This window comes from Panthera onca, chromosome F1 (genome assembly GCF_046562875.1).
Source record: "Panthera onca isolate mPanOnc1 chromosome F1, mPanOnc1 haplotype 2, whole genome shotgun sequence".
Taxonomy (NCBI): domain Eukaryota; kingdom Metazoa; phylum Chordata; class Mammalia; order Carnivora; family Felidae; genus Panthera; species Panthera onca.
In genome coordinates this window covers 57,752,034-57,772,981 of record NC_138355.1, presented here as the reverse complement: position 1 = coordinate 57,772,981, position 20,948 = coordinate 57,752,034, and the positions used below count along the sequence as shown (strand labels likewise).

At 36.1% G+C, this 20,948-nt stretch overlaps 2 protein-coding genes across 9 annotated transcripts in view; one reads left to right on the top strand and one right to left on the bottom strand.

Moving 5' to 3' along the window:
- Positions 1-6,248, bottom strand: part of SPATA17 (spermatogenesis associated 17) — a 197,976-nt gene extending 191,728 nt beyond the window's left edge. For all 5 annotated transcript variants that reach the window (XR_013553181.1, XM_078441043.1, XM_078441042.1 and 2 more), the window contains exon 1: positions 5,931-6,248. Coding sequence is in view for 4 of the 5 variants with exons in the window: in XM_078441043.1 (XP_078297169.1) it covers positions 5,931-5,998 (68 nt within the window). In the remaining variant the exon portion in view is untranslated. The remainder of the gene's footprint in view (positions 1-5,930) is intronic.
- Positions 6,249-6,291: 43 nt separating this feature from the next.
- GPATCH2 (G-patch domain containing 2) overlaps positions 6,292-20,948 on the top strand; it is a 175,953-nt gene continuing 161,296 nt past the window's right edge. For 3 of the 4 annotated variants that reach the window (XM_060644373.3, XM_060644374.3, XM_060644375.3), the window contains exons 1-2: positions 6,292-6,464; positions 16,918-17,634. In XM_060644373.3, the coding sequence (XP_060500356.1) occupies positions 6,409-6,464; positions 16,918-17,634 (773 nt within the window). In that variant the 5' untranslated portion in view covers positions 6,292-6,408. Of the gene's footprint in view, positions 6,465-6,490; positions 6,632-16,917; positions 17,635-20,948 lie in introns of those variants that run through there. The other variant, XM_078441041.2, reaches the window with a different exon arrangement.

Below are 20,948 nucleotides of genomic sequence, written 5' to 3'. Positions count from 1 at the left end.
TAGAATATATAAAAAAGATTATGGCATCATTTCTGTGATATTTCTGCCAAAGATACATAACCTGAGTCTAATCAAGAGGAAAAAAAAATCAGAATGATCCAAAGTGAGCGAAATTTTACAAAATAATTGATCTTCAAAAGTAGTAAGGTTATGAAAATCAAAGAAAGACCGTGACAATGTTCCATATTAAAGATAACTAAGGAGATAAGACACTTAGGATTCTTTTGCTATAAATAACATTATTCCAACAACTTGCAAAGCTTGAATGGAGTCTGAAGATTAGATGATAGAAATGTATCAATGTTAATTTCTTGATTTTCACAGTGGAATTATAGTTATACAATGTCTTTAAGTGAAAAAAATTTGGGGGACAATGGGCCATCAGGTTGCAACTTACCATCATATGATTTATGAGAAAAAAAACCTGTATTGCATTAGAACTTTTTATAAGTTTCAGATTATTTCAGTAGTTTTAAATACCTACATGCATGTATATATGTGTATACACATATGTATATGTGTATACACATATACATATATATATGTATATGTGTGTATATATACACACACATACAGGAAAGAATGGCATCTCAAAATTGTTTCATTTTATTCAAATAGTTTTACAGTTTAAAATAATTTTGACATTTAAAGTAGACTTAAGATAAAAAACTATCATGCATAAAATATTTATAATGATAAAAAGGTTAATTAATTAGGAAAATATAATAATCCTAAGTTAGTATGCACCTAATAATAGAGCTTCAAAATATGTGAAGCAAAACCTGACAAAACTAAAGGGAGAAAGAGACAAATTCACAGTAAGAGTTAGATATTTCAACAGGCCTCCCTGAATAATTAATAAGACAACTGTATAGGAAATCAACAGCAATATAAAAGACCCTAACAACACTTATTAACCAATTTTATCTAATTAACTTCTATATACTGCTCTACTCAACAATATGTATTTGTAAAGTCTTCAAGTTCACTAATGTTTTATTTGCAGGATTTTAATCTGATGTTAAGTCCATCTGAATTTTTTTGTTTCAGATAATCTGCTTTGTATCTCTAAAGTTTCATCTTCTTATTTCCATTTAACTCATTATGCATATAGTTTCCTTTAAGTCTTTATGCATGTTTTGAAAGCTACTTAAAACACCTTATATGCTAATTGTATCATCTTTGTATTTCTGGGTCTGTTTCTACTAATTGGCTGTTTTTCCTCCTGGGTGTAGGTCACAGTTTGCTATATTTTTGTCCTACTACTAATTTAGGAACAGATGCTAGACAATATGAACACTATGCTGTTGAGTTTGAATTTTGTTCAGAAACTACTGCCACGCGTAAAGTGGGAGTAACTGTCTAGATAACCTCATTTGTTTCCTTTCACTAAGAGATTACAATCCTACACTGTCTGTTGTATCAAAATGTCTAAAAGTAATTTTCCACATATTTTGTTCAGTTTTCTAATTTTTCACGGTGGCAAGGCAAATTTTGTATCAGTTACATCTTCATGGTCACTTATTTTATATGTTTAATTTTGTGTTTTCAGAAGAAAACTTTTGCCTTAGGATATTTTTTTTTCCTATTTATTTACTGTTTACTTTATAAATTATAATGAATACCCAATATTTAACATAAAATTGTAAACTACATGGAAAAATACAGAGAAAAAATTAAGATACCATTTCAACCTTCCCTATCTTCCAATTCTCAAAATCTAATTACTGTTAACAGTTTTTTATCTATGATTTCAGCTCCTATGTCTCTCTGTATGCATAAACATTTCATACCAAATGTATTATATGTTTTCTGTGAGCTGTTTTTTTAAACTTAATTTGTCTCTGAATTTTTTATGTCATTAGGCATAAAATTTTTCACTTTCATTTATTGTTTTAAAAATTGTACTTATTTATTTTAAGAGAGATGGAGAAAGCACAAGCAGGGGAGGGGGAGAGAGAGAATCCCAAGCAGGCTCCACACTGTAAGTGCAGAGCCCCATGTGGGGCTTGAACCCACCACGAAGCTATGAGATCGTGACCTGAGCTGAAACCAAGAGTCCACCACTTAACAGACTGAGCCACCCAGGAAACCCTAAAATTTTTCACTTTTAAACTGCTACGTGGGGCGCCTGGATCGCTCAGTCGGTTGAGCGTCCGACTTCGGCTCAGGTCATGATCTCACGGTCCGTGAGTTCGAGCCCCGCGTCGGGCTCTGTGCTGACAGCTCAGAGCCTGGAGCCTGCCTCGGATTCTGTGTCTCCCTCTCTCTCTGCCCCTCCCCCGTTCATGCTCTGTCTCTCTCTGTATCAAAAATAAATAAACATTAAAATAAATAAATAAATAAATAGATAAATAAATAAACTGCTACTTAATATTCCATCATGTGTATATGCCTTAATTTATTTAGCCAGATTAGTTACAAATATATACAAGTTACTTTCAGGGTTTGGTTTTTTTTTTCCCCCCTGTTAGAAATAATGCTTTAGGGGCACCTGGGTGGCTCAGTCTGTTAAGTGTCCCACTCTTGATTTTGGCTCAGGTTATGATGATCTCTACAAAGTCGTGAGATCAAGCCCTGCATCAGGCTCCACACTGGGCATGGAGCCTGCTTGAGATTCTCTCTCTCCTTCTCCCTCTGCCCCTCTCCCGTTCATTCTCTCTCTCTCAAAAAAAAAAAAAAAAAAAAACTTTTTAAAAAGAAGTAATGCTTTAATGAATGCTTTACAGATAACCCTGTACTTAAAACACTTTTGTGTACAAATTGTGTACACAAGGTATTTCTACAAGGTCAATAGATAAAGTAACATGTATTTTGATGCTCTTATAGATCGAATTGTTTTTATAGTTTCAAATTACAATTGCTCATTGCTATTACATAAAAAGGCCATTGATTTTTGTGTATTGTGTCCTACAACCTTGCTAAATTCACTTATTTCTGGATGTTTTTGTAGGTAACTTAGTTTTCTATGCACAGGATCATGTTGTCAGTGAACAAAGCCAATTTTGCTTCTTCCTTTGCAATTTTTACAACTTTAATTTATCTTGCAATACATAAAACTGGTAAGGAAAGTGTGGAATGTTCAGTAAAGGCTTTGAGACAATTTCTATACTAAAAGTTAAGTCCCTATCTCACCTGATACATACACACAAACACAATTGCAGAGTGAAGAAAAATGTAATAAAACTTTTAAAATATTGTCAGTAAACACAGAGAATTTTCTTATAACCACGGGTTGAGAAAGACCATTCCAATGAAGGCGAAATCCCCAGAGCCAAAATAATAGATTGACAACTTTGGCTACATAAAACTTAAAAAACTGAAAGATAGCCTGGTAGGCAGCACTGCGAACATTAAACATATGCCACTGTCTTTGAGACTGGGTGATGGGAGAGACTGTGGGGAGTTCCGAGGTCACTAAAAAGACTGGCCTCTGGAGTAATTATCACATAGGCTGGCAGAGTGGGGAAAAACTGATATTAGAAGCTGGATACAGAATGACCTGCATTACCGTATTAATGAGATTATTCACAACACTACTGTCTGTGATCACTTACAAGGTGGAAAATGTACTAATGAATTTTTGAAATGCACAAGGAGATGTGTAGGAAGCAAACTCAAAGTGCCTATTGGATTCTTTTAACTGCATGGAATTAGGGGTATCCCATAAATCTCAGGAACAGCGTTCGTCTAGATTTAACTATAAATACAAGTACAGTTATTCCTTATTGTTTCTATTACTTCTTTTGCTCCTCTTCCCCTATCTTGAGATCTTTGCTCTAATTTAATCTTCACTTGATTTCAGAGAGTACTTTCTTGAGGACATTTCCTCCAATAGGCTATATGGATGACATAACCCTGAGTCTTTATATATCTGAAAACGTCTTTCTTTCATCAAAAAAAAAAAAAAAATGAATAAGAGCTTTTATGGGTTTAGGTTTTTTTAGATATTGCCTTGAATAATCAGTAATTATTGTCCTTTTTTTCTCTTAGAAGTCCCTGTGTTGCTCATGAACCAATCAGTGCTTCTTTCTTCGTTGGCAAATACCTTTTTCTTGTCTGTCTAGATTAGGAGCCTGTAAAATTGTTTCTGTATCCTTGAAATTTTGCCAGATAACATCTAAGAAGTGTGTCTTTAAAAAAAAAAAAAGATCCTGTCTCATACTCAGAGCCCTCTTCATTCAAAGCCATATTCTTTCTCCAGTTTAGGAAAGTTTTCTTCTACTACTTCTTTATTAGTCATTTATCTTCTTCCCACTCCCACTCCCAAATCCCGCAGTGACTATCATTCACATACTAAATCCCCTGGATATGTCTTTCATGTTGCTCTCCTAAAACATTTACCTCTCACCAGTCACTTCTCTATTTTTATTTTTTTTTTTCTTTTTTTTTTTTCATTTTTTTTTTCTCCTTTTTTTCTTTTTTTTTTTTTTAATTTTTTTTTTTTTTTTCAACGTTTATTTATTTTTGGGACAGAGAGAGACAGAGCATGAACGGGGGAGGGGCAGAGAGAGAGGGAGACACAGAATCTGAAACAGGCTCCAGGCTCTGAGCCATCAGCCCAGAGCCTGATGCGGGGCTCGAACTCACGGACCGTGAGATCGTGACCTGGCTGAAGTCGGACGCTTAACCGACTGCGCCACCCAGGCGCCCCACTTCTCTATTTTTAAATTCACTTACTATATTTGTAACTAGAAACATTTATTTTTTAAAAATTCATTCCAGTAACTTTTTTCCCTCTAATTTTATTTCTGTAAAAGTTCTCATTATACCTGTATTAAAGTTTACACCTATGCAGACCATTAATTCTAACTCTACAGTAGCCACCTGTTTTGGTCTCTTGGCTTCATCTCCTCCCATCAAACCAACATTACTTTGAATAGCTTGTGAATTTTTTTCTATATGAATCTCATTTTCCTTCCCTCATGCAAAGTGGGAATAGATACATAATTTGTTAAGGATGTTTAAGAAATAGACACATACCTAGTTCCTTTTCTACAAAGTCCCCCCACACACATTTTTTTTTTTTTTTTTTTTTTTTTTTTTTTTTTTTTTTGCAGAATGGGGCCTCACAGGAACTCCTCTGAGAATGCAGATTCTCTGGCCATAACGGAGACCCAGTGAATCAGAATCTATATTCTAACATCATCCTCAAGTGATTCTAATGTACACTACAGTTTACAAAGCGCTGATCTAACCAATAACACATGGGAAATGGCAATAATTGCTTAAGGAAACTGCCAGTTACCTTTTTTCACAAATTGATATTTTATACGGCCTTTGTGCCCAAAGCTACAAACACTCTGTTGTTGTTTTTACTAGGCGAACATTGGAATTTTGATTCTTTCATGATCTTTAGAGATTTCTCTTTATACTAAAAATATTAATAGTAATAATAAACGAAATGGAAGGAATGCCAGCCTATTCTCATCACGGCCAGAATGGTTTAGATACTGTCACTTCGGGAAGACAAATGAGCCATGGAACAGTTGAGTTCAATGACATCTGTGAAACCATGGAGGCCCAAATCCCCAGGCAAACGGGAGACACAACGGAGATCACCCAGCTAGAGTGCCTGGGTGACCCCAGTCAGGGTACTAAAACTTCAACAGGGAGGTCATGGGTTTCATCAAACTGTGGAGTGATGATGTCCCAGAAGAATACTTTATTCTGCAATTTTATCTACAGTGGGCAGTTTCCTAAGCCATCTCAAGCTAATAACTATGTCCTCTCTTTACCCCCATCTATAATTCCTCTGTATGGTAACACTACTTTTAAACTTGTGGTTAAGTTTGCGGCCAACAAACGAAGCGGGGAGAAGTGCTTGGTATTTACTGATTCAGGGACTTTGTTAATAGGAAACTCTTGCCGAGGAACGCCTGGCGAGGGCGAAGCCAGCCCTCTGAGCTGCACCCCAGTCGACGCCTTACCTGTTCCTGAAGTAGTACTGGTGTGCCAGGAACGTCGACCGAGCTTGGAGCCGAGCTAACGTGGCCATAGCCTCCCGGCTTCTGCGGGAGCACCGGTGTTACTATTGGTCTCCATGGCAACCGGGCTAAACCATAAAGCTAGTCCCGAGGGCACAACTTTTCGACCACTCCACTTCTATTTGCCACCCTGCTTCAGTTTGCAGAATACCAGAAAGACATTTAAGAAATTTTTCGTAGGAAAAGGTTCCAGTGATTTGCCTCTATCTTTTCTGTGAGTTAAAAAGGAGGAGATTACAGGCGACGAAGGCGGTGCGGGGAGGAGAGGTAATGGTTGCTCCGGGCATCCGGTTTCCGCCTCCCGTCTGCTTCCGGAAGCTCAGCTCAAAATGCTGAACTGCTTCTGGAAGTCGCTGGTGCTGTGGTAGTTGGAGTCTGTTCTCGGGCCTGAGCCTCGAGGCCAGGCTCCTGGGTGTCGTTAATGTTCGGGGCCGCCGGGCGCCAACCGATCGGAGCTCCAGCCGCCGGGAACAGCTGGTGAGGCTGGCGGCCCTGGGGATGGGAGATCCGGAGAGGGTGTGATGGCCTGAGGCCGCCGGACCTGGAATGGAAGGGGGAGGGAGTTGGGGATGGATGATCTGAAGACACTTAGGCCTTGCTCTCACTCGTGCCTGGGCTGGAAGCGATTTGAGGAAGGCGTTGAGGTGTGTGCTAAAGATGTGCGCAGGAGTACGGTAAATGCTTGCTGATTGCCCAACCCTCTACGATATTTGGGGAGTAAAGCTGTCTATACTCCAAGAGCAATTCGTTTCGTCCCTGATTGTTGACAAGGCTAGGGACAGAAGAAACTAACTTAATATAGATCTTATCCCCTCACGTTCCTTTTTAAATGTACTAGATTACAGCAGGTGTCTTGGGGGATCAAATCCCAGAAATCTAGAGTTCTGGAAGTTTAGTACTAGAAGACACCCCACTCACCCCTCTTTTCTGGAGTGGGAGTGGCCTACCTGTTTCTGCCCCTTGAACGGTCCATTTTAGTTCAAATGAGATGTGTATGAGTGTTCCCTAAGAACATATAAATGCCAGGATTTTAGGTTTGGGGTTTGACCAGGGCTACAGTACCCCCATCACCAGTGCCACTTTGAAATAATATATTGCTTTGATTTTTCAAAGTGCTTTCACAAATTCATGCACTTTATCTTTATGACAGCTCTGATAGGAGATTATCACGGGCACAGAATTCCTAAGTGAGTTGTCCAAAATTGCCATGGACATTTTAGTCCTAGACCTAGAAGCTGGGTTTTGGGTTTCTAACTGAAAGCTCTGCAATGCCAGGCCTATTTTTCCCCAGGCATACGTCGGACAAGCAGTGAAACAAGTTTCCCACTGACAATTTCAAGCATAAAGTATTGAAAAATGGGTGACCTGTGGCCGAAAAACGTCCATTCTTAGATTCTGCAATGAATGAGGCACACTAGTAGTCTGTGATCTCAAAGAATTCCTCTGCGTCCCTTATCGCTGAAAAGTTAAAAGAATATCTTGCTTGAAATGTTTTGAATGAGATTAGATCGTTCTGTAGTTCGTTTTATAATGGTTATACTTTTAAATTCTGACATTTTCCGGTGAGAAAGCTGGGAGTACTTTCTTAAATGAGCCATATTTTTTTTTTAATGGTGTGTGTCATTAGCATAACATAAAACACTTGTTACATGTTTAGTATTTTTAGTTCTGACAGTTGTATGTACTGTGTAATCACCACACAAAACAAGATATAGGACATTTCCATTACCCCAGAATTCCCTCCCCAGGCATCTAATAGGTACCTGTCTTAATGTTTCACCATTCAGTACCTAGTTAAGGGAACTAAACAAAATGTGCTTTATAGGTTGGTCTGCCCTTGTTGCAGTGATACTGATTTGTAGGACAGAGGACTATTTAATAAAAAAAAAAGTATGACTCTTCCAACTCCTTCCTCTCCCTTTCACCTTCTCACCAACTCATAGTTAGGTACCTGCGTATAATACAGAGAAACCCTCCTTCAGTTCTCTTAAAATGCTTATCTTCTTTTCAATTATCGGTGTAGAATTCATTTTTTTCTTATGGCCCAGAGGATAACATAGTGCTTAGCACTTAATCATTGTTTCTTAATGAAACTCGGAAAAATCACGCCTGATTGGCCAGAATGAACACTTTCCAGCAAACTGGAACCTTGATTTTCTAGTTTATCTGCACAACCATTCCCTTATTGGAAAGTTCTCAATGGAATTTTCTTTTTCATTCATTGATCAGACATTTACCATACTGTGCACGTAAGTTTGCTCTCAGTAACGACGCCCCAGTGCCACAGGGGTTGCTACTACTGGTTGATTCCTTGGTGCGCAGTTTTATGTACACATATCTCATGTAAATCTTTTGAGGTGGGTGCTGTCGTGTTTTTTTGCATTTTAGAAATGGCAAAACAGGAGCAAATACAGCTTAAGTAACTTGCCCACGTACCATGTTTGCAGTGTGATGCTGGTATACCTAGAACAATTCTTCACCATCCTCGTATACGTCCTATTTGTCTGAATAAGATACAATATCACAGGAATATCTAAACGGGAAAGACTATGCCCGGATAGGTTAGCCAGCCTGAATTCCTGTTGTATATACCTCCCATCTTGACTTCAACTTTTCTCCAATGTCGAGATTAGATTTTTCAAGTTTTAGGCCCCAAAGGGGTAAATAGTAGATGATTTATCGACCCCTTTAACAATTTGTTTGAAAAATAGAACTGAGATTATATTTTGTAATTTACTGCTACAGAAGACAAGTTGTATACAATTAAATAATAAAAATCCTCAGGAAATGAATATATCTTTTGTGCAAATTATTCTTGTAAGTGGTTTATATTATATTTTTATAAAATCGTTATACCTGAGAGTTTCTATCTCCTTTCCCTGATTCCTCATCCACACACAATTTTGAAATTAGGGGCCAAAAAGCATAAGTATTGTGTCACTTATAATGTTAACCTGCCTTTTAAAATTTGATTCATTTAATGGATAAACCACATTTATAATTTAGATACACTTTTATTACATTTTACCTTATTAGTGATTTATATTTAAAGTGAATTTCTGGTTTTTAAAATTTTAAAGGTTGAACTAACACGTTTTACAATTAAGTCCTTGATAATGCGAATATTGAATTACTGATATATTGAGCCATACTGTTTGTTTCAATGTGTGTGGTTTGCTTTTTTTTTTTTTTAAAGACCTTAAAAATATAAACTATGTTTATTCTAGATCATTTCCTTTTTTCTGTAGTTTCTTTCTTATTATTTGGATTTTCTTTGGGTCCAAGAAATGGCAGAGTGGAAAATGTGCATTTTTTAAATAACTGACTTTTTTTTTTTTTTTTTTTTTTTGTCTTTTATCTTGAGGTCAATTCCATACTGTCAGGTTTGTTTGAGTCAGGTTTCTATTTTGACAATGAGGGATCAAAGCAATGGCCAGTGTGATTTTGGCCAAGTAACCCATTAATATTAGTTTAGCTCTTTAGCATTTTTGTTTATGGCAAGCTGGAAACCTTTAAAACATCTTTGATAATTTGTCCTTTACCACCACATTTGCTCTGCTAGAAAGGTAGCCAGAAAGTTAAGAGTATCTGGCTTGTTAATGTGGCAGAAACTTTGAAATCAGGGTTGTCTAAATTTTTAGTGAAGCCATATTTTTCCTGTTTTTTTTGTTCAGTCATTCATTGGTTTGTTCACCCAACAGATCTCTTTTTAAAAAATATTTATTTATTTATTTATTTACTTATTTATTGAGAGAGACTGAGAGAGAGACAGAGTGTGAGTGAGGGAGGGGCAGAGAGAGAAGGAGACACAGAATCCTAAGCAGGCTCCAGGCTCCAAGCTGTCAGTACAGAGCCTGACGCAGGGCTTGAACCCACACAGTATGAGATCATGACCTGAGCCGAAGTCAGCTGGTTAACTAACTGAACCATCCAGGTGCCCCCCAACAGATCTTTTTTAAACATCTGTTGCATGTCAAGCATTGTGCTAGGTACTTGTAATTAATATTCAGTTGTCTTCATTCTTATTCTAAGAATTCAGAATATATTATATATTCAATAAATATTGAATAGTTAGTTACCATGTTTGAGCAATGAATGAGACTCCTCTCGTCCATATTAGAAACTTGCCTAGATGTGCTCTAATATATGCATGTTGACAAGAATTGGAATGAATTATTTTTTAGACTCTAAATTATTTTTGTTTGTTTTAGACTTTGACTTTATGTCATTTACACAACTTCTTATTCAACAATTTGTGTTTCAAAAGTGATTAGAGCATAAAGTTTTGAATGACTCTTGAAGTTAAATGAAGTTAAAAACAGAAGAACCTTCAAATTTAAATAGCAAATGAGCTTGCCTTATTAACTCACTATTTGGAAAGTAGAAAAAGACTTTTTTCTAAAGCCATGAATGATTTTTTTAAATTTAAGTTAATTTTTAATTTTTGGCCTAACTGCTAGGGTTTGGAGGAAAGAAAGCTTTCTGCCTGTTCCTGTGGTAACAAAAGTGACCAAATAGCAGGTTCCAGCAGCACCTCCAGTCAAGTTCAAGTCCATGGAACCTTTGCTTCCATTGGCAATGAACTTTTCTGCTTGGTGGAGAACCTGTGGCTCCTAACTTGGTGGAATGACTTTCTTTAATTTATTTTTTCTTGTATCTATATATTATTAAGTTAGGAGTCAGTCAGAAATGCGGCATTAATTTTTAGTTTTTTTTTTTTTAATATTCATGAAAATCTTTAAAGAGTGCATGAATGTCTTGAAATGATATGGAAGATTTTTGCTAATGTCTGTTATTCCCCCCTCTTCCCATGAATCAGAGTGGTTCAAGAACTCAGAAAGGGTAAGGTCTGTGCTTTCATTATGATATCCTCAGGATTCATAAGGTGGTTACACCTTAAAAGCAGAATGATTTGATATTTCAGTGACCACCTCATTCATGTACAGAGGTTGTTAAAAGATGAAATAACTACTCTCACATAAGTATTCACTCTCATCCCACAGAATCCCTTCAAGGTAGAAAATATACCATTTTTATGATGAATAAACAGTCTGAAAATAAGTAATTTGTTTAGGGTCCTATAGCTAAGGAATAGAGTCAAATTTAGCTTCCACATTCATAGATTTGACTTTAAAGCTTGTGTTCTCTAGTTTCCTCCCAGCCTTTTCCCCTACCTAGAGAATTCTGGTCCATGTGCATTGCCTAATATTAATGTAAAGTTATAATTAATTACTTACACGTTTCATAATAAGTTCCCCTAACTCCACGCTACCTCTTTCAAGAAGAGAGAAAAGGTTACTTCTGATTAATGGTTTAAGTTAGGTAGGTCAAGGAATTTCTAAACTAGCTTAAATGTTAACATTTAATGTTAGGGTTATTCTATATTTCCTAAGAAATATTTCCCCAAGGTATATAAAAGGAGATACTTCTTTTAATCATTTTAAAGGTTACTAGACTGAGATAAAGACTTATTTTGTCAAATAATGTTACCATTAAAGAAGGAAATGCATAAATTCCTATGAGCAGTAGAAATTTTAATCAAACAAATCATATTTTATTGAATTAGGCATGAAATTTAGCCCTTGATGTGGCATCTTTTTTTTTTTTTTTTATGTTTAATTTATTTATTTTTGAGAGAGAAAGCAAGCATGAGCAGGAGACAGGCAGAAAGAGAAAGAGACAGAGAATCCCAGGCAGGCTCTGCACGGTCAGCAGAGTCCATCGTGGTGGGGCTCAAACTCAGGAACTCTGAGCTGGACGCCTAACTGACTGAGCCACCCAGCCAGCCCTGATGTAGCATCTCTAAGGCTCCTGTTTGCATGTTTAGGCACCGATTGTCATGATCTACACTATTATGTGTTAATTTGAATGTGTATTCTTTAGCTATTTACTTTTATGACCAAACAACCCTTCCTATCTTAAGCCAAAGCTAACATGAATATCAAAACATGTAATTCCAAGACTATTTTCTTAAGTTTGTGATCAGTCATAGCATACATTCATCAGCATAGCTCTTGACTAGGTATTCCTCCTACATTGTTTTTGTACACATTGAATTTTTATTCGTGCAGAAACTAACAATAAATGGCTATTTCCTTAACTTGCTAGAAGCCAAGTAAGTAGTTGTATTTAGCAGTGGGCGAATTCGTTTTAGCACTCCACTGCTAGAGTTACTTAAGTTTGTAGAAGAGATAATCCTGTGTTTTACAGAGATGAAGAGGAGAATTTTACCATGTATTAGATGATAAGGAGCATTTGATTTCTTTTTCCTTACCTAGATATTTGATAGCTGTGGTCAGTCACTTTTTTGTTACACATGGAAGATTTTTGTTTGTTTTTAATGAAATTGTTGGGTTTATGAAGACACACATGTCTATCATCGTATTATGTAGTTATTTTTATCAGTGTCCAGGCAAGGAAATTATTCTCTAATTTTTCTGTACATGCTATATTTTATCCTCTTAGGAATAGTAGTTATTGCTAATAGAGTCTCCAAAAAGGAAAAGTCACTGATGGAGTAATTGGCTGTCAGTTTTTGGGGGGATCAGTTTTTCTGGGCTTTCTTGGGCTTCTTTGCCGTGCCTCCCTGTACATTGTTGACTGCTCTTTGAGAGCCCTTGATTTGATTCATCAGTCAACTGCTAGTCCTGTGGGAACATGTGAGCATCGAGTTTGGACTAAGGCCACGTCCTGAGTCTTCTTTCTTGAGCAAGAAACATTTGAAAGAAAACTCTAAACTCAGCACCAGGTTTTCTACATTCATTGACCATCCTTACTCTCAAACATACGTTTTTAAGGAAAGCCTTTGTCTGAGTTAGAATTTGGTGTTAAGAAAGCCAGGGAGAACAATTTACTCATTTTATTGGATGTTTTAATAGTACCTAGAAGAAGACTGACAAAAACTTAACCCTTGGCGCAAAATTCTTACCTAAAACTGGCATATCAAATTTTGGGTTGATCATATGTTTTATATTGCTCAGCATAATGCAATACCGCCTGCAAAAAACCAAAATGCTTATCTGCTCAGGTCATGTCGTTTTCAAAATCCCACTTTAGATAGATAGTGGGACTATAATCTTATTCTATTTATTTGGAGTATTTGAAGAAAACTCTTAGTGAACTGTCATCTTAGACATTCTACCTAATGCAAACTATTCTCAAAAGATATCTTTTCCATTGAATTTCAAATGGAGAGAAATTGTTTTATAAATATGAATGTTATTCAAATTAGCTAAGTGGTAATTCACTAAATTTTACTGTAATTAAACTTTACAGCTATGAATGCTTAATAAACACGTTTTTGTACAGAAAAGTTCTGTATTTTCAGGTTCTTTCTTCAATAGGAAAAGTCTCATTTAAGAAAATATCTTGAAGATAAAGTGTTTCCATACCATGGTCTTCAATGTAACTGCCGAGGCAAAGGAAATAAATGAGCTATTGATTATGTGGTCTCTTATAATGACTTTATTTCTGTGAGGCCAGATGATGCCAGTTTTCCCTGAGAGATAGAAGTGAAGCAGCGTGACTGACTATAATATCACTAGCTCATTAACAAGGGTTTTGACTTGCGGGAGTCTGGTGAGTTGAAACTGAAGGGGGGGAAAAGTGATTTTAACTCTGAATGTTGCATATTTTCTTCTGTGTTTTTGTGAGGCTTTTAAAAAGTCTTTTTAAAGTAAATGTCTTCATTGGCATTCGTATCTGATCCCTATTTGAGTGACATCCTGGAATAAATTGGGTTCTCTGGATAAATTTTTTTTTAATTTTTTTTAATGTTTGTTATATATGTGAGTGAGTGGGGGAGGGGCAGAGAGAGAGGGAGACACAGAATCCAAAGCAGGTTCCAGGCTCTAAGCTGTCAGCACAGAGCCCGACGTGGGGCTCGAACCCATGAACCGTGAGATCATGACCCAAGCCGAAGTCGGACACTTAATCAACTGAGCCATCCCGGCGCCCCTAAAATTTTCTTAATGTCTTTTTTTTTTTAAACAATACAAAGTCAAGTAAGGTGACAATTTTAATGATGTTATCAAGAAATTTTGCTTTCATTCTTAGTAATACCAGTTCTATTTTCTTAAGCTGTTTGTTACAATAATACTTTTTAAATGAAATTGATTGAAGACTTAAGTTTCAATGGATTGAATCTGATTGCTAACCTTTATCTAATGGTGGTAGGTCAACCACATTTCCTTTTTGTAGTAAAGCACTAGATTATAACTTCCAAAATAACCTGCAACTTTAGTTGTAGATGACATTCATGCATTGAGTTAATTTCATATTAATAATTAGACCTAGTCATTCACCCATTGATGAGAAAACTGCATCTCCAAAGAGTAAGTTACTTAAGAACCAGGTGATACCGAGTCTTCTTTTAGACAAAGGTCCTTATTCTAGTACACGTTAAGCTGGCGTCCAGTGAATTTTATTAAAGGTGCAATATTATATTCAGAGATCATAGGTCTTTCAGACTACATTTCTTCCAAAGAAATAGTATTCAAGGAAATGAACAAAATATTTATTGCAATAAAGGGAAAACAAAAATGTGATTATTAACATAGAGTTGATGGAGAAAAGACCCATTTGGCTTATCAGTATAGTCAGAATTGTAGCTCTTCTTTTGGCTTAATGCTAATTCCTACGTGACACCTATTTCTCATAACCAAATGCAGGGTTCTAAAACCTGAGTAATATATAGGACCCTTTTAGTGGCTTTCCAGAGTTTATTTAAAATATATACTTCAGTCACCATGTTAATTCAGAATGCTAAAGGAGATAGATCAGGAAAATACAATGCCCACATTAAATGAAAGACTATGTCGGGGTGCCTGGGTGGCTCAGTCGGTTGAGCATCCGGCTTCGGCTCAGGTCATGATCTCACCGTTGGTGAGTTCAAGCCCTGTGTCAGGCTCTGTGCTGACAGCTCAGAGCCTGGAGCCTGCTTCAAATTCTGTGTCCCCCTCTCTCTGCCCCACCCCTGCTTGTGCTCTGTCTCTCCCTGTCTTTCAAAAATGAATAAACATAATTTTTTTTTTTTTTTTAATGAAAAACTGTGTCCCATTTAGTTAATTGCTCACAATGTACATTTCACTGATGACTACAGCATCGGGGGCTTTGGATTCAACTAACTTCCACCACCTATACTGCCCTTGATTCAGGTCTCCCATTCGTCTTTTCTGTTCAAAAGAATATAATGCTAAGTGTGAGTCATTTGGCTTTACGCAGATATATATTAAATCTGTCTCAGAAATTAAAATAGTACCACCTGCTGCTACATCACTCATAAACAAATGCAAACTGGATACTGGAATTGTGTGGTACTAGAATCCCTTTCTTGGCTGCAGTTGGTTGAGCATTCAGGCTCTAGAACCAGATTGCTGGAGTTTGAAACCTGTTTCTACCATTTTCTAGGTGTGTCACTTTGGGCAAATTGCCCTTAATGTCTGTGTCTCTTTGCGTCTCATATACCACCTTATAAGGTTATTATGTGAGAATGAAATGAGGTAATGCATATAAAACATTTAAAAATGGGCCAAGCACATAGTAAGTTCTTGTGTTAGAAGCTGTATGTGTGAATCATCTTATCTTATAAGTAGTAAATCCAGTTGAATTAAAATGTGTGTTTTCAGATTCAAATGCAAACACAAAATGAAAAATTATTATAAGGAACCTGCAAATGCCTCAAATTATAGACTGTAGAGACTATATAAACCAGGGTCAGCAAACTATAGCCAGCCATCACTTGGTTTTGTAAATAAAATTGTATTAGAACACAGCCATTCATTTATGTATTGCCTAGGGCTATTTTCACCTTACGGTGGCTAAAGTTGAGTGGCTATGACAGAGACCTAATAGAGTGCAAAGCCTAACAGTTTACTGTTTGGCCCTTTAGAGAAAAGTGTGCCTACCCCTACTATAGATTTAGAAGTTATATAGACCTCTGTAGTTGAGGATATTTTGATCCCTAGGTCCTTCTAAGACTCAGAAATGATTGTTCATGATCTGTATAAGAAAGATACATGTTTGAATTAACTATACTGTTTAAAAAATAAAATTGGAATTTTGGGCTTTCCATCACCAACCGATCTAGAATCTTTCGGAGTTGGGTTTGGAAAGGGTCGATATAATTTATACAAGTCCGTAAAGAATGCTTATCCTAGCTGACAAGCAGATCATTGTCTCACTGGTAACATAGTTTAATGGTTTTTGTTTGTTTCTTTTTATTTAAAAAATACCAAGAGACTGTCTCAGAATGAATTGTAAGAAAAATGATGGGCCATTTTAGACCAGTGAGCCTCCAGTTTGAGTATGAACAGTTTCTGCTTGACTGAGTTATGAGATTAGTGTGGCCTAAATATATGCCTAGTGTCTGGTTAAACTCTCCTTTCACATATATTACAAATCTTGAAAGTACCTGTCAGTCTTTCCATCTCCCTCGCATATCATGGTGGTGACTGGGTAGAACGTGTGGTGAGTAGAGGATTGTACAGTTTCCTTCTTCACTTAGAAATTGCTGTGGGGGAGGGGTGGTTGGAGGAAGGCTTGAGAAAGCTCTCTCCATATCTGTTCTAGCAAAACTGGCTCTAGGGAAAGGGCAGGAGTAGACTAATGAGCAGGGATTTAAGCAGAAATAACTTTTCTATAATTACACAGTAAAAATAGGAAATTACTGGGATCTTTCATTGCTGATATTATGCTTACTCTATCTTGAAGTAATTCGTATGTTTAATAAAAGAACTTACATATGAAAAAGGAGCTTAAAATGAGTCAGAATATTTGAAACTATCTGGGATAGAAAAATTAAATAGCTTTTAAACATTTCTTTATAATAACTATTAATTTTAGATTTAGAGTGAATTGTCTGCTGTAATAAACTAGGTTAATGCAGTTAATACTATTTTCTTTAATTTTTTTTCTTTTTTTGAAAATGTAGGCATTTCAGTCGAACCATGGAAGAACTGGTTCATGATCTTGTCTCAGCATTGGAGGAGAGCTCAGAGCAAGCTCGAGGTGGATTTGCTGAAACAGGTGATCATTCTCGAAGTATTTCTTGCCCTCTGAAACGCCAGGCAAGGAAAAGGAGAGGGAGAAAGCGGAGATCATATAATGTTCACCACCCATGGGAGACTGGTCACTGCTTAAGTGAAGGCTCTGATTCTAGTTTAGAGGAACCAAGCAAGGACTATAGAGAGAATCACAATAATAATAAAAAAGATCACAGTGACTCTGATGACCAAATGTTAGTGGCTAAGCGCAGGCCATCATCAAACTTAAATAATAACGTACGAGGAAAAAGACCTCTGTGGCACGAATCTGACTTTGCCGTGGACAACCTTGGGAACAGAACTCTGCGCAGAAGGAGAAAGGTGAAACGCATGGCCGTGGACCTGCCACAGGACATCTCTAACAAACGGACAATGACCCAGCCCCTTGAAGGTTGTAGAGATCAGGACATGGACAGTGATAGAGCTTACCAATATCAAGAGTTTACCAAGAACAAAGTCAAAAAAAGGAAATTGAAAATAATTAGACAAGGACCAAAAATCCAAGATGAAGGAGTAGTTTTAGAAAGTGAGGAAATAAGCCAGACCAGTAAGGACAAAATGGACTACGAAGAGCAAAAAGTCTCAGACGAACTCATGAGTGAAAGGTGACTTTTATATTCTCTAAATATAAAAATATGTGTCTCCATTGTTTGTGCTTGAACGTATTTTGTATTTTAATTAATTCTATTTTAAAATAATTATAAATTATAATAATATAAAATATAATCATAGTGATATTCCTGTTTAACCATCGTTACATTTCTTTATACTTTATGGTGTTTAACACAAAACAAAATTGCTTATTTGATTTAAACAAAGTCTTTCCATTGTGTTTTAAAGACTTAATTTTCAGCTATAAAGAGAAAAGGAAATGGATTTTCAATGGGAAAGAATGCACTTTTGAATAACAGCACATTTAGAACTCATAGAATTGGATTTATAATTATTTATTTGTTTAATTATAGAGCTTTAGCTTTGGTGCTTTTTAGTGTCACAATTCATCAGTTTATTTTGATTCTTAAGAATCAAAAATTGGTAGCACTTCAACAGATATGGCTTGATCTTTTTAGAAGTCTGTGGAATACTGGGAATTCTGATCACTTAGGAATTGTAAAACCTAATTTACAGTCTAGAAACACTTGATCTTGTCATTAGACAAATGAGAAAAACAATGATCCTTTGGCAGCCAGTCTAATGTACCTATTCTAGAAAGCAGATATACCACCATGATAATTGTTAAGTACTATTTTGACAACATCAAGAGGTAAGTGATCATTTTTCTTTTACACAGAACTAATGCTACTGTAGGAAATGAGAAAGTATTGACATTGTTCATCTTTTTAGGCATGTTCTTAAAACCAGACTCAGAACTATGATCCAGAAAAGAAAGAAAACATTGCTTACTGGGAAAGAGTATTTGATTTTAATTTGTAAGACTAACCTCATCTTAATCATGTAGACTGAAGACCATGGACTTCATATATATGTATTTAATAATACATACTATTTTGTATATACATATATATTTGCTTATAAATATGATTACAAACATGAATAGGATCTGGTAAAATTTATAGGATGGGGCTTTTATTAGAGATGGTTTGCTATTTATGTTATTTTTCTAAGGAAGTAAAAATTACTCAAAACAAAAAAAAATGTTTCAGGAAGGCTTTGAGAAGTTTATGGTATCTGCTTTTCTTCCAAAAAAAAAAAAAAAAAAAGACAGCATTTTAATACCATAGTGAAAATTATTTGTATGGTAGTATTGAGCCATTGTGACTGAGGACTACTAAGCTTGACTTGAAAGTGATTATCTTGCTCAGTTGCTGGGAGAGAGCGTATGTGTAGTGGAGACTAAGTATTCATTTCTGGATTGTTTACAGATTACAGCTTTTTGGATTGATTGTTCAAGCCCCTCCTTTTATTGATGTCTGCCTTTTATTGACAGACATCAACCCTGGAAGAAAAATGAGATGCAACTCTCTTGATTTCTCTTCACTGTAAAAAATATTTGAGTATCTATTAGATATAATCAGTCTACCCAGCAGTCAACAGCCCAGGTACCAATTTTCAAAGAGGATGTTTTCACTCCTGAATCATTTTTTTAAGTATTTCTTTCTTTGATTTTAAACTTAGCCGTGTAACTATTTTTATTGTCACTCAGATGCATATTCTCTCTGTGGGAAGATTGCTAAGTAAGGCAGTGCCTGTTCCCTGCAGCCCCATAGTTTAGAATAGCAGACAAGCAAACAATGAAAATGAAGTGTGCTGAGCGGAAAGTATTGGTCAGGGAAGATTTCCAAAAGGAGCTATGATTTAAGCAAGTGCTAAGGCATGGATTGTGGAGCAAAGTGGGATGTATTTGGTAAAGTACATGTAGTTCATTATGACTAGAACATAAAGTGGGGGTTGAGGCTACAGCAGTAAGCATGTTTTAAAGGCCTGGTAAGTAATGGGAAGAATTTTAACAACGAAGAAACTCAATTAGATTTACACTTTCTCAAGGTAACATGATCTCAGTAACAGTGTTTTTTTAGCTTTGACTGACCTCTAATCCATCCTTAAGTGAGAGGTGGATTATGGCAGTGATAGTAAAGGGAAAAAAAAAAAAAAATAGAACACACTTTTAAGAGTTGGAATCAGTGGAAGGTTGACTGTACTGGGGAGGACAAAAGAGAAAGAGGACTCTCAGATGATGTCTTGTTTCAAGAATCAAAAATACGGGAAATGAACAGATTGGGGCACAGGGGATTGGGATTAGTGTACAAACGCAAATTTGACCAGCATTCATGGGATATAGTCTCTCTGAACACCATGCTGTAAAAGTCATGCTTTAAAAAAGAAAAAAAAAAAAAAGTGGGAAGAGGTGTCCTTGGAGATGAGCCATAATGGCTGTCAGATGCTGAAAATGAAAAGCCCTGCTTCCATATAAGTTCTTGTGCTGGTTTATCGGACATGCTGACACCTACATGGTATACTTAGAGCAACTAGCTAGATGTCAGTGAGGTGAAATACAAATAAAGAAACATGTTGTTTAAAACACACGTAAAAAGATCCCAAATGAAGACCAGGGTCATTAGGGACTAAGAGCTGCTCTCAGAGTGGGAAGTCTGATTTCCTTATATCTTTCAGAAGAGTAAGCAGGCAGAGAGAGAAGAGAGAAGATTGGGATGCCACTTGGAGAAAGAACATAAACAAAAGAGATAGGGAGAATTTAGGTTGGGATCATCCATATAGAGCCTTGAAATCTATATTTAATCCAAAAAGTATGGGGCAGTAATTTTAGGTTTTTAATAGAAAACATTTTATTATTTTATTTATTTAGTTTATGTGTATATGTATAGATATGCACATGTGTTTTATCAACATTTTCTTTTAGGATACTTTTAGTTTTATAGACAAGTTGCAAAGATAGTACAGAGGGTTTCTGGATATCCTATTCCCATATATCCTGCACCCAGTTTCCCCTGTTGTGGTACACTTGTGAGAATCAATAAACCAATGTTGACACATTATTAATGAAAGTCAATACTTTATTAGAATTCCCTTGTTTTTCTTTAATATTCTTTTTCGGTTCCAGGATCCCATCCAAGATATCATAATATTTTTAGTCAGCAAGTTCTATTTGGAAAAGATGAGCCTGGTTAGATGTAGACTATATTAAAAGAGGTAAATCTGAACTCAGAAATGAGAAGACTATTGTAAAAAAAAAAAAAAAAAAAAGAGAGAGAGAGAGAAAGAAAGAAAAGAAAGCACATAGTTTCACTATCCTTTATCTTTAAATCTGAATTCTGAAAGCTGTGAAAAACTAATTCATTCATTTGAGGCCAGACCTAACTTGAACTCTATTTAATGTGGATATTCACTCAATTGAAAAAAATATATAGTAATAGGTTTGATTCTGGAGTGCTACCCCAGA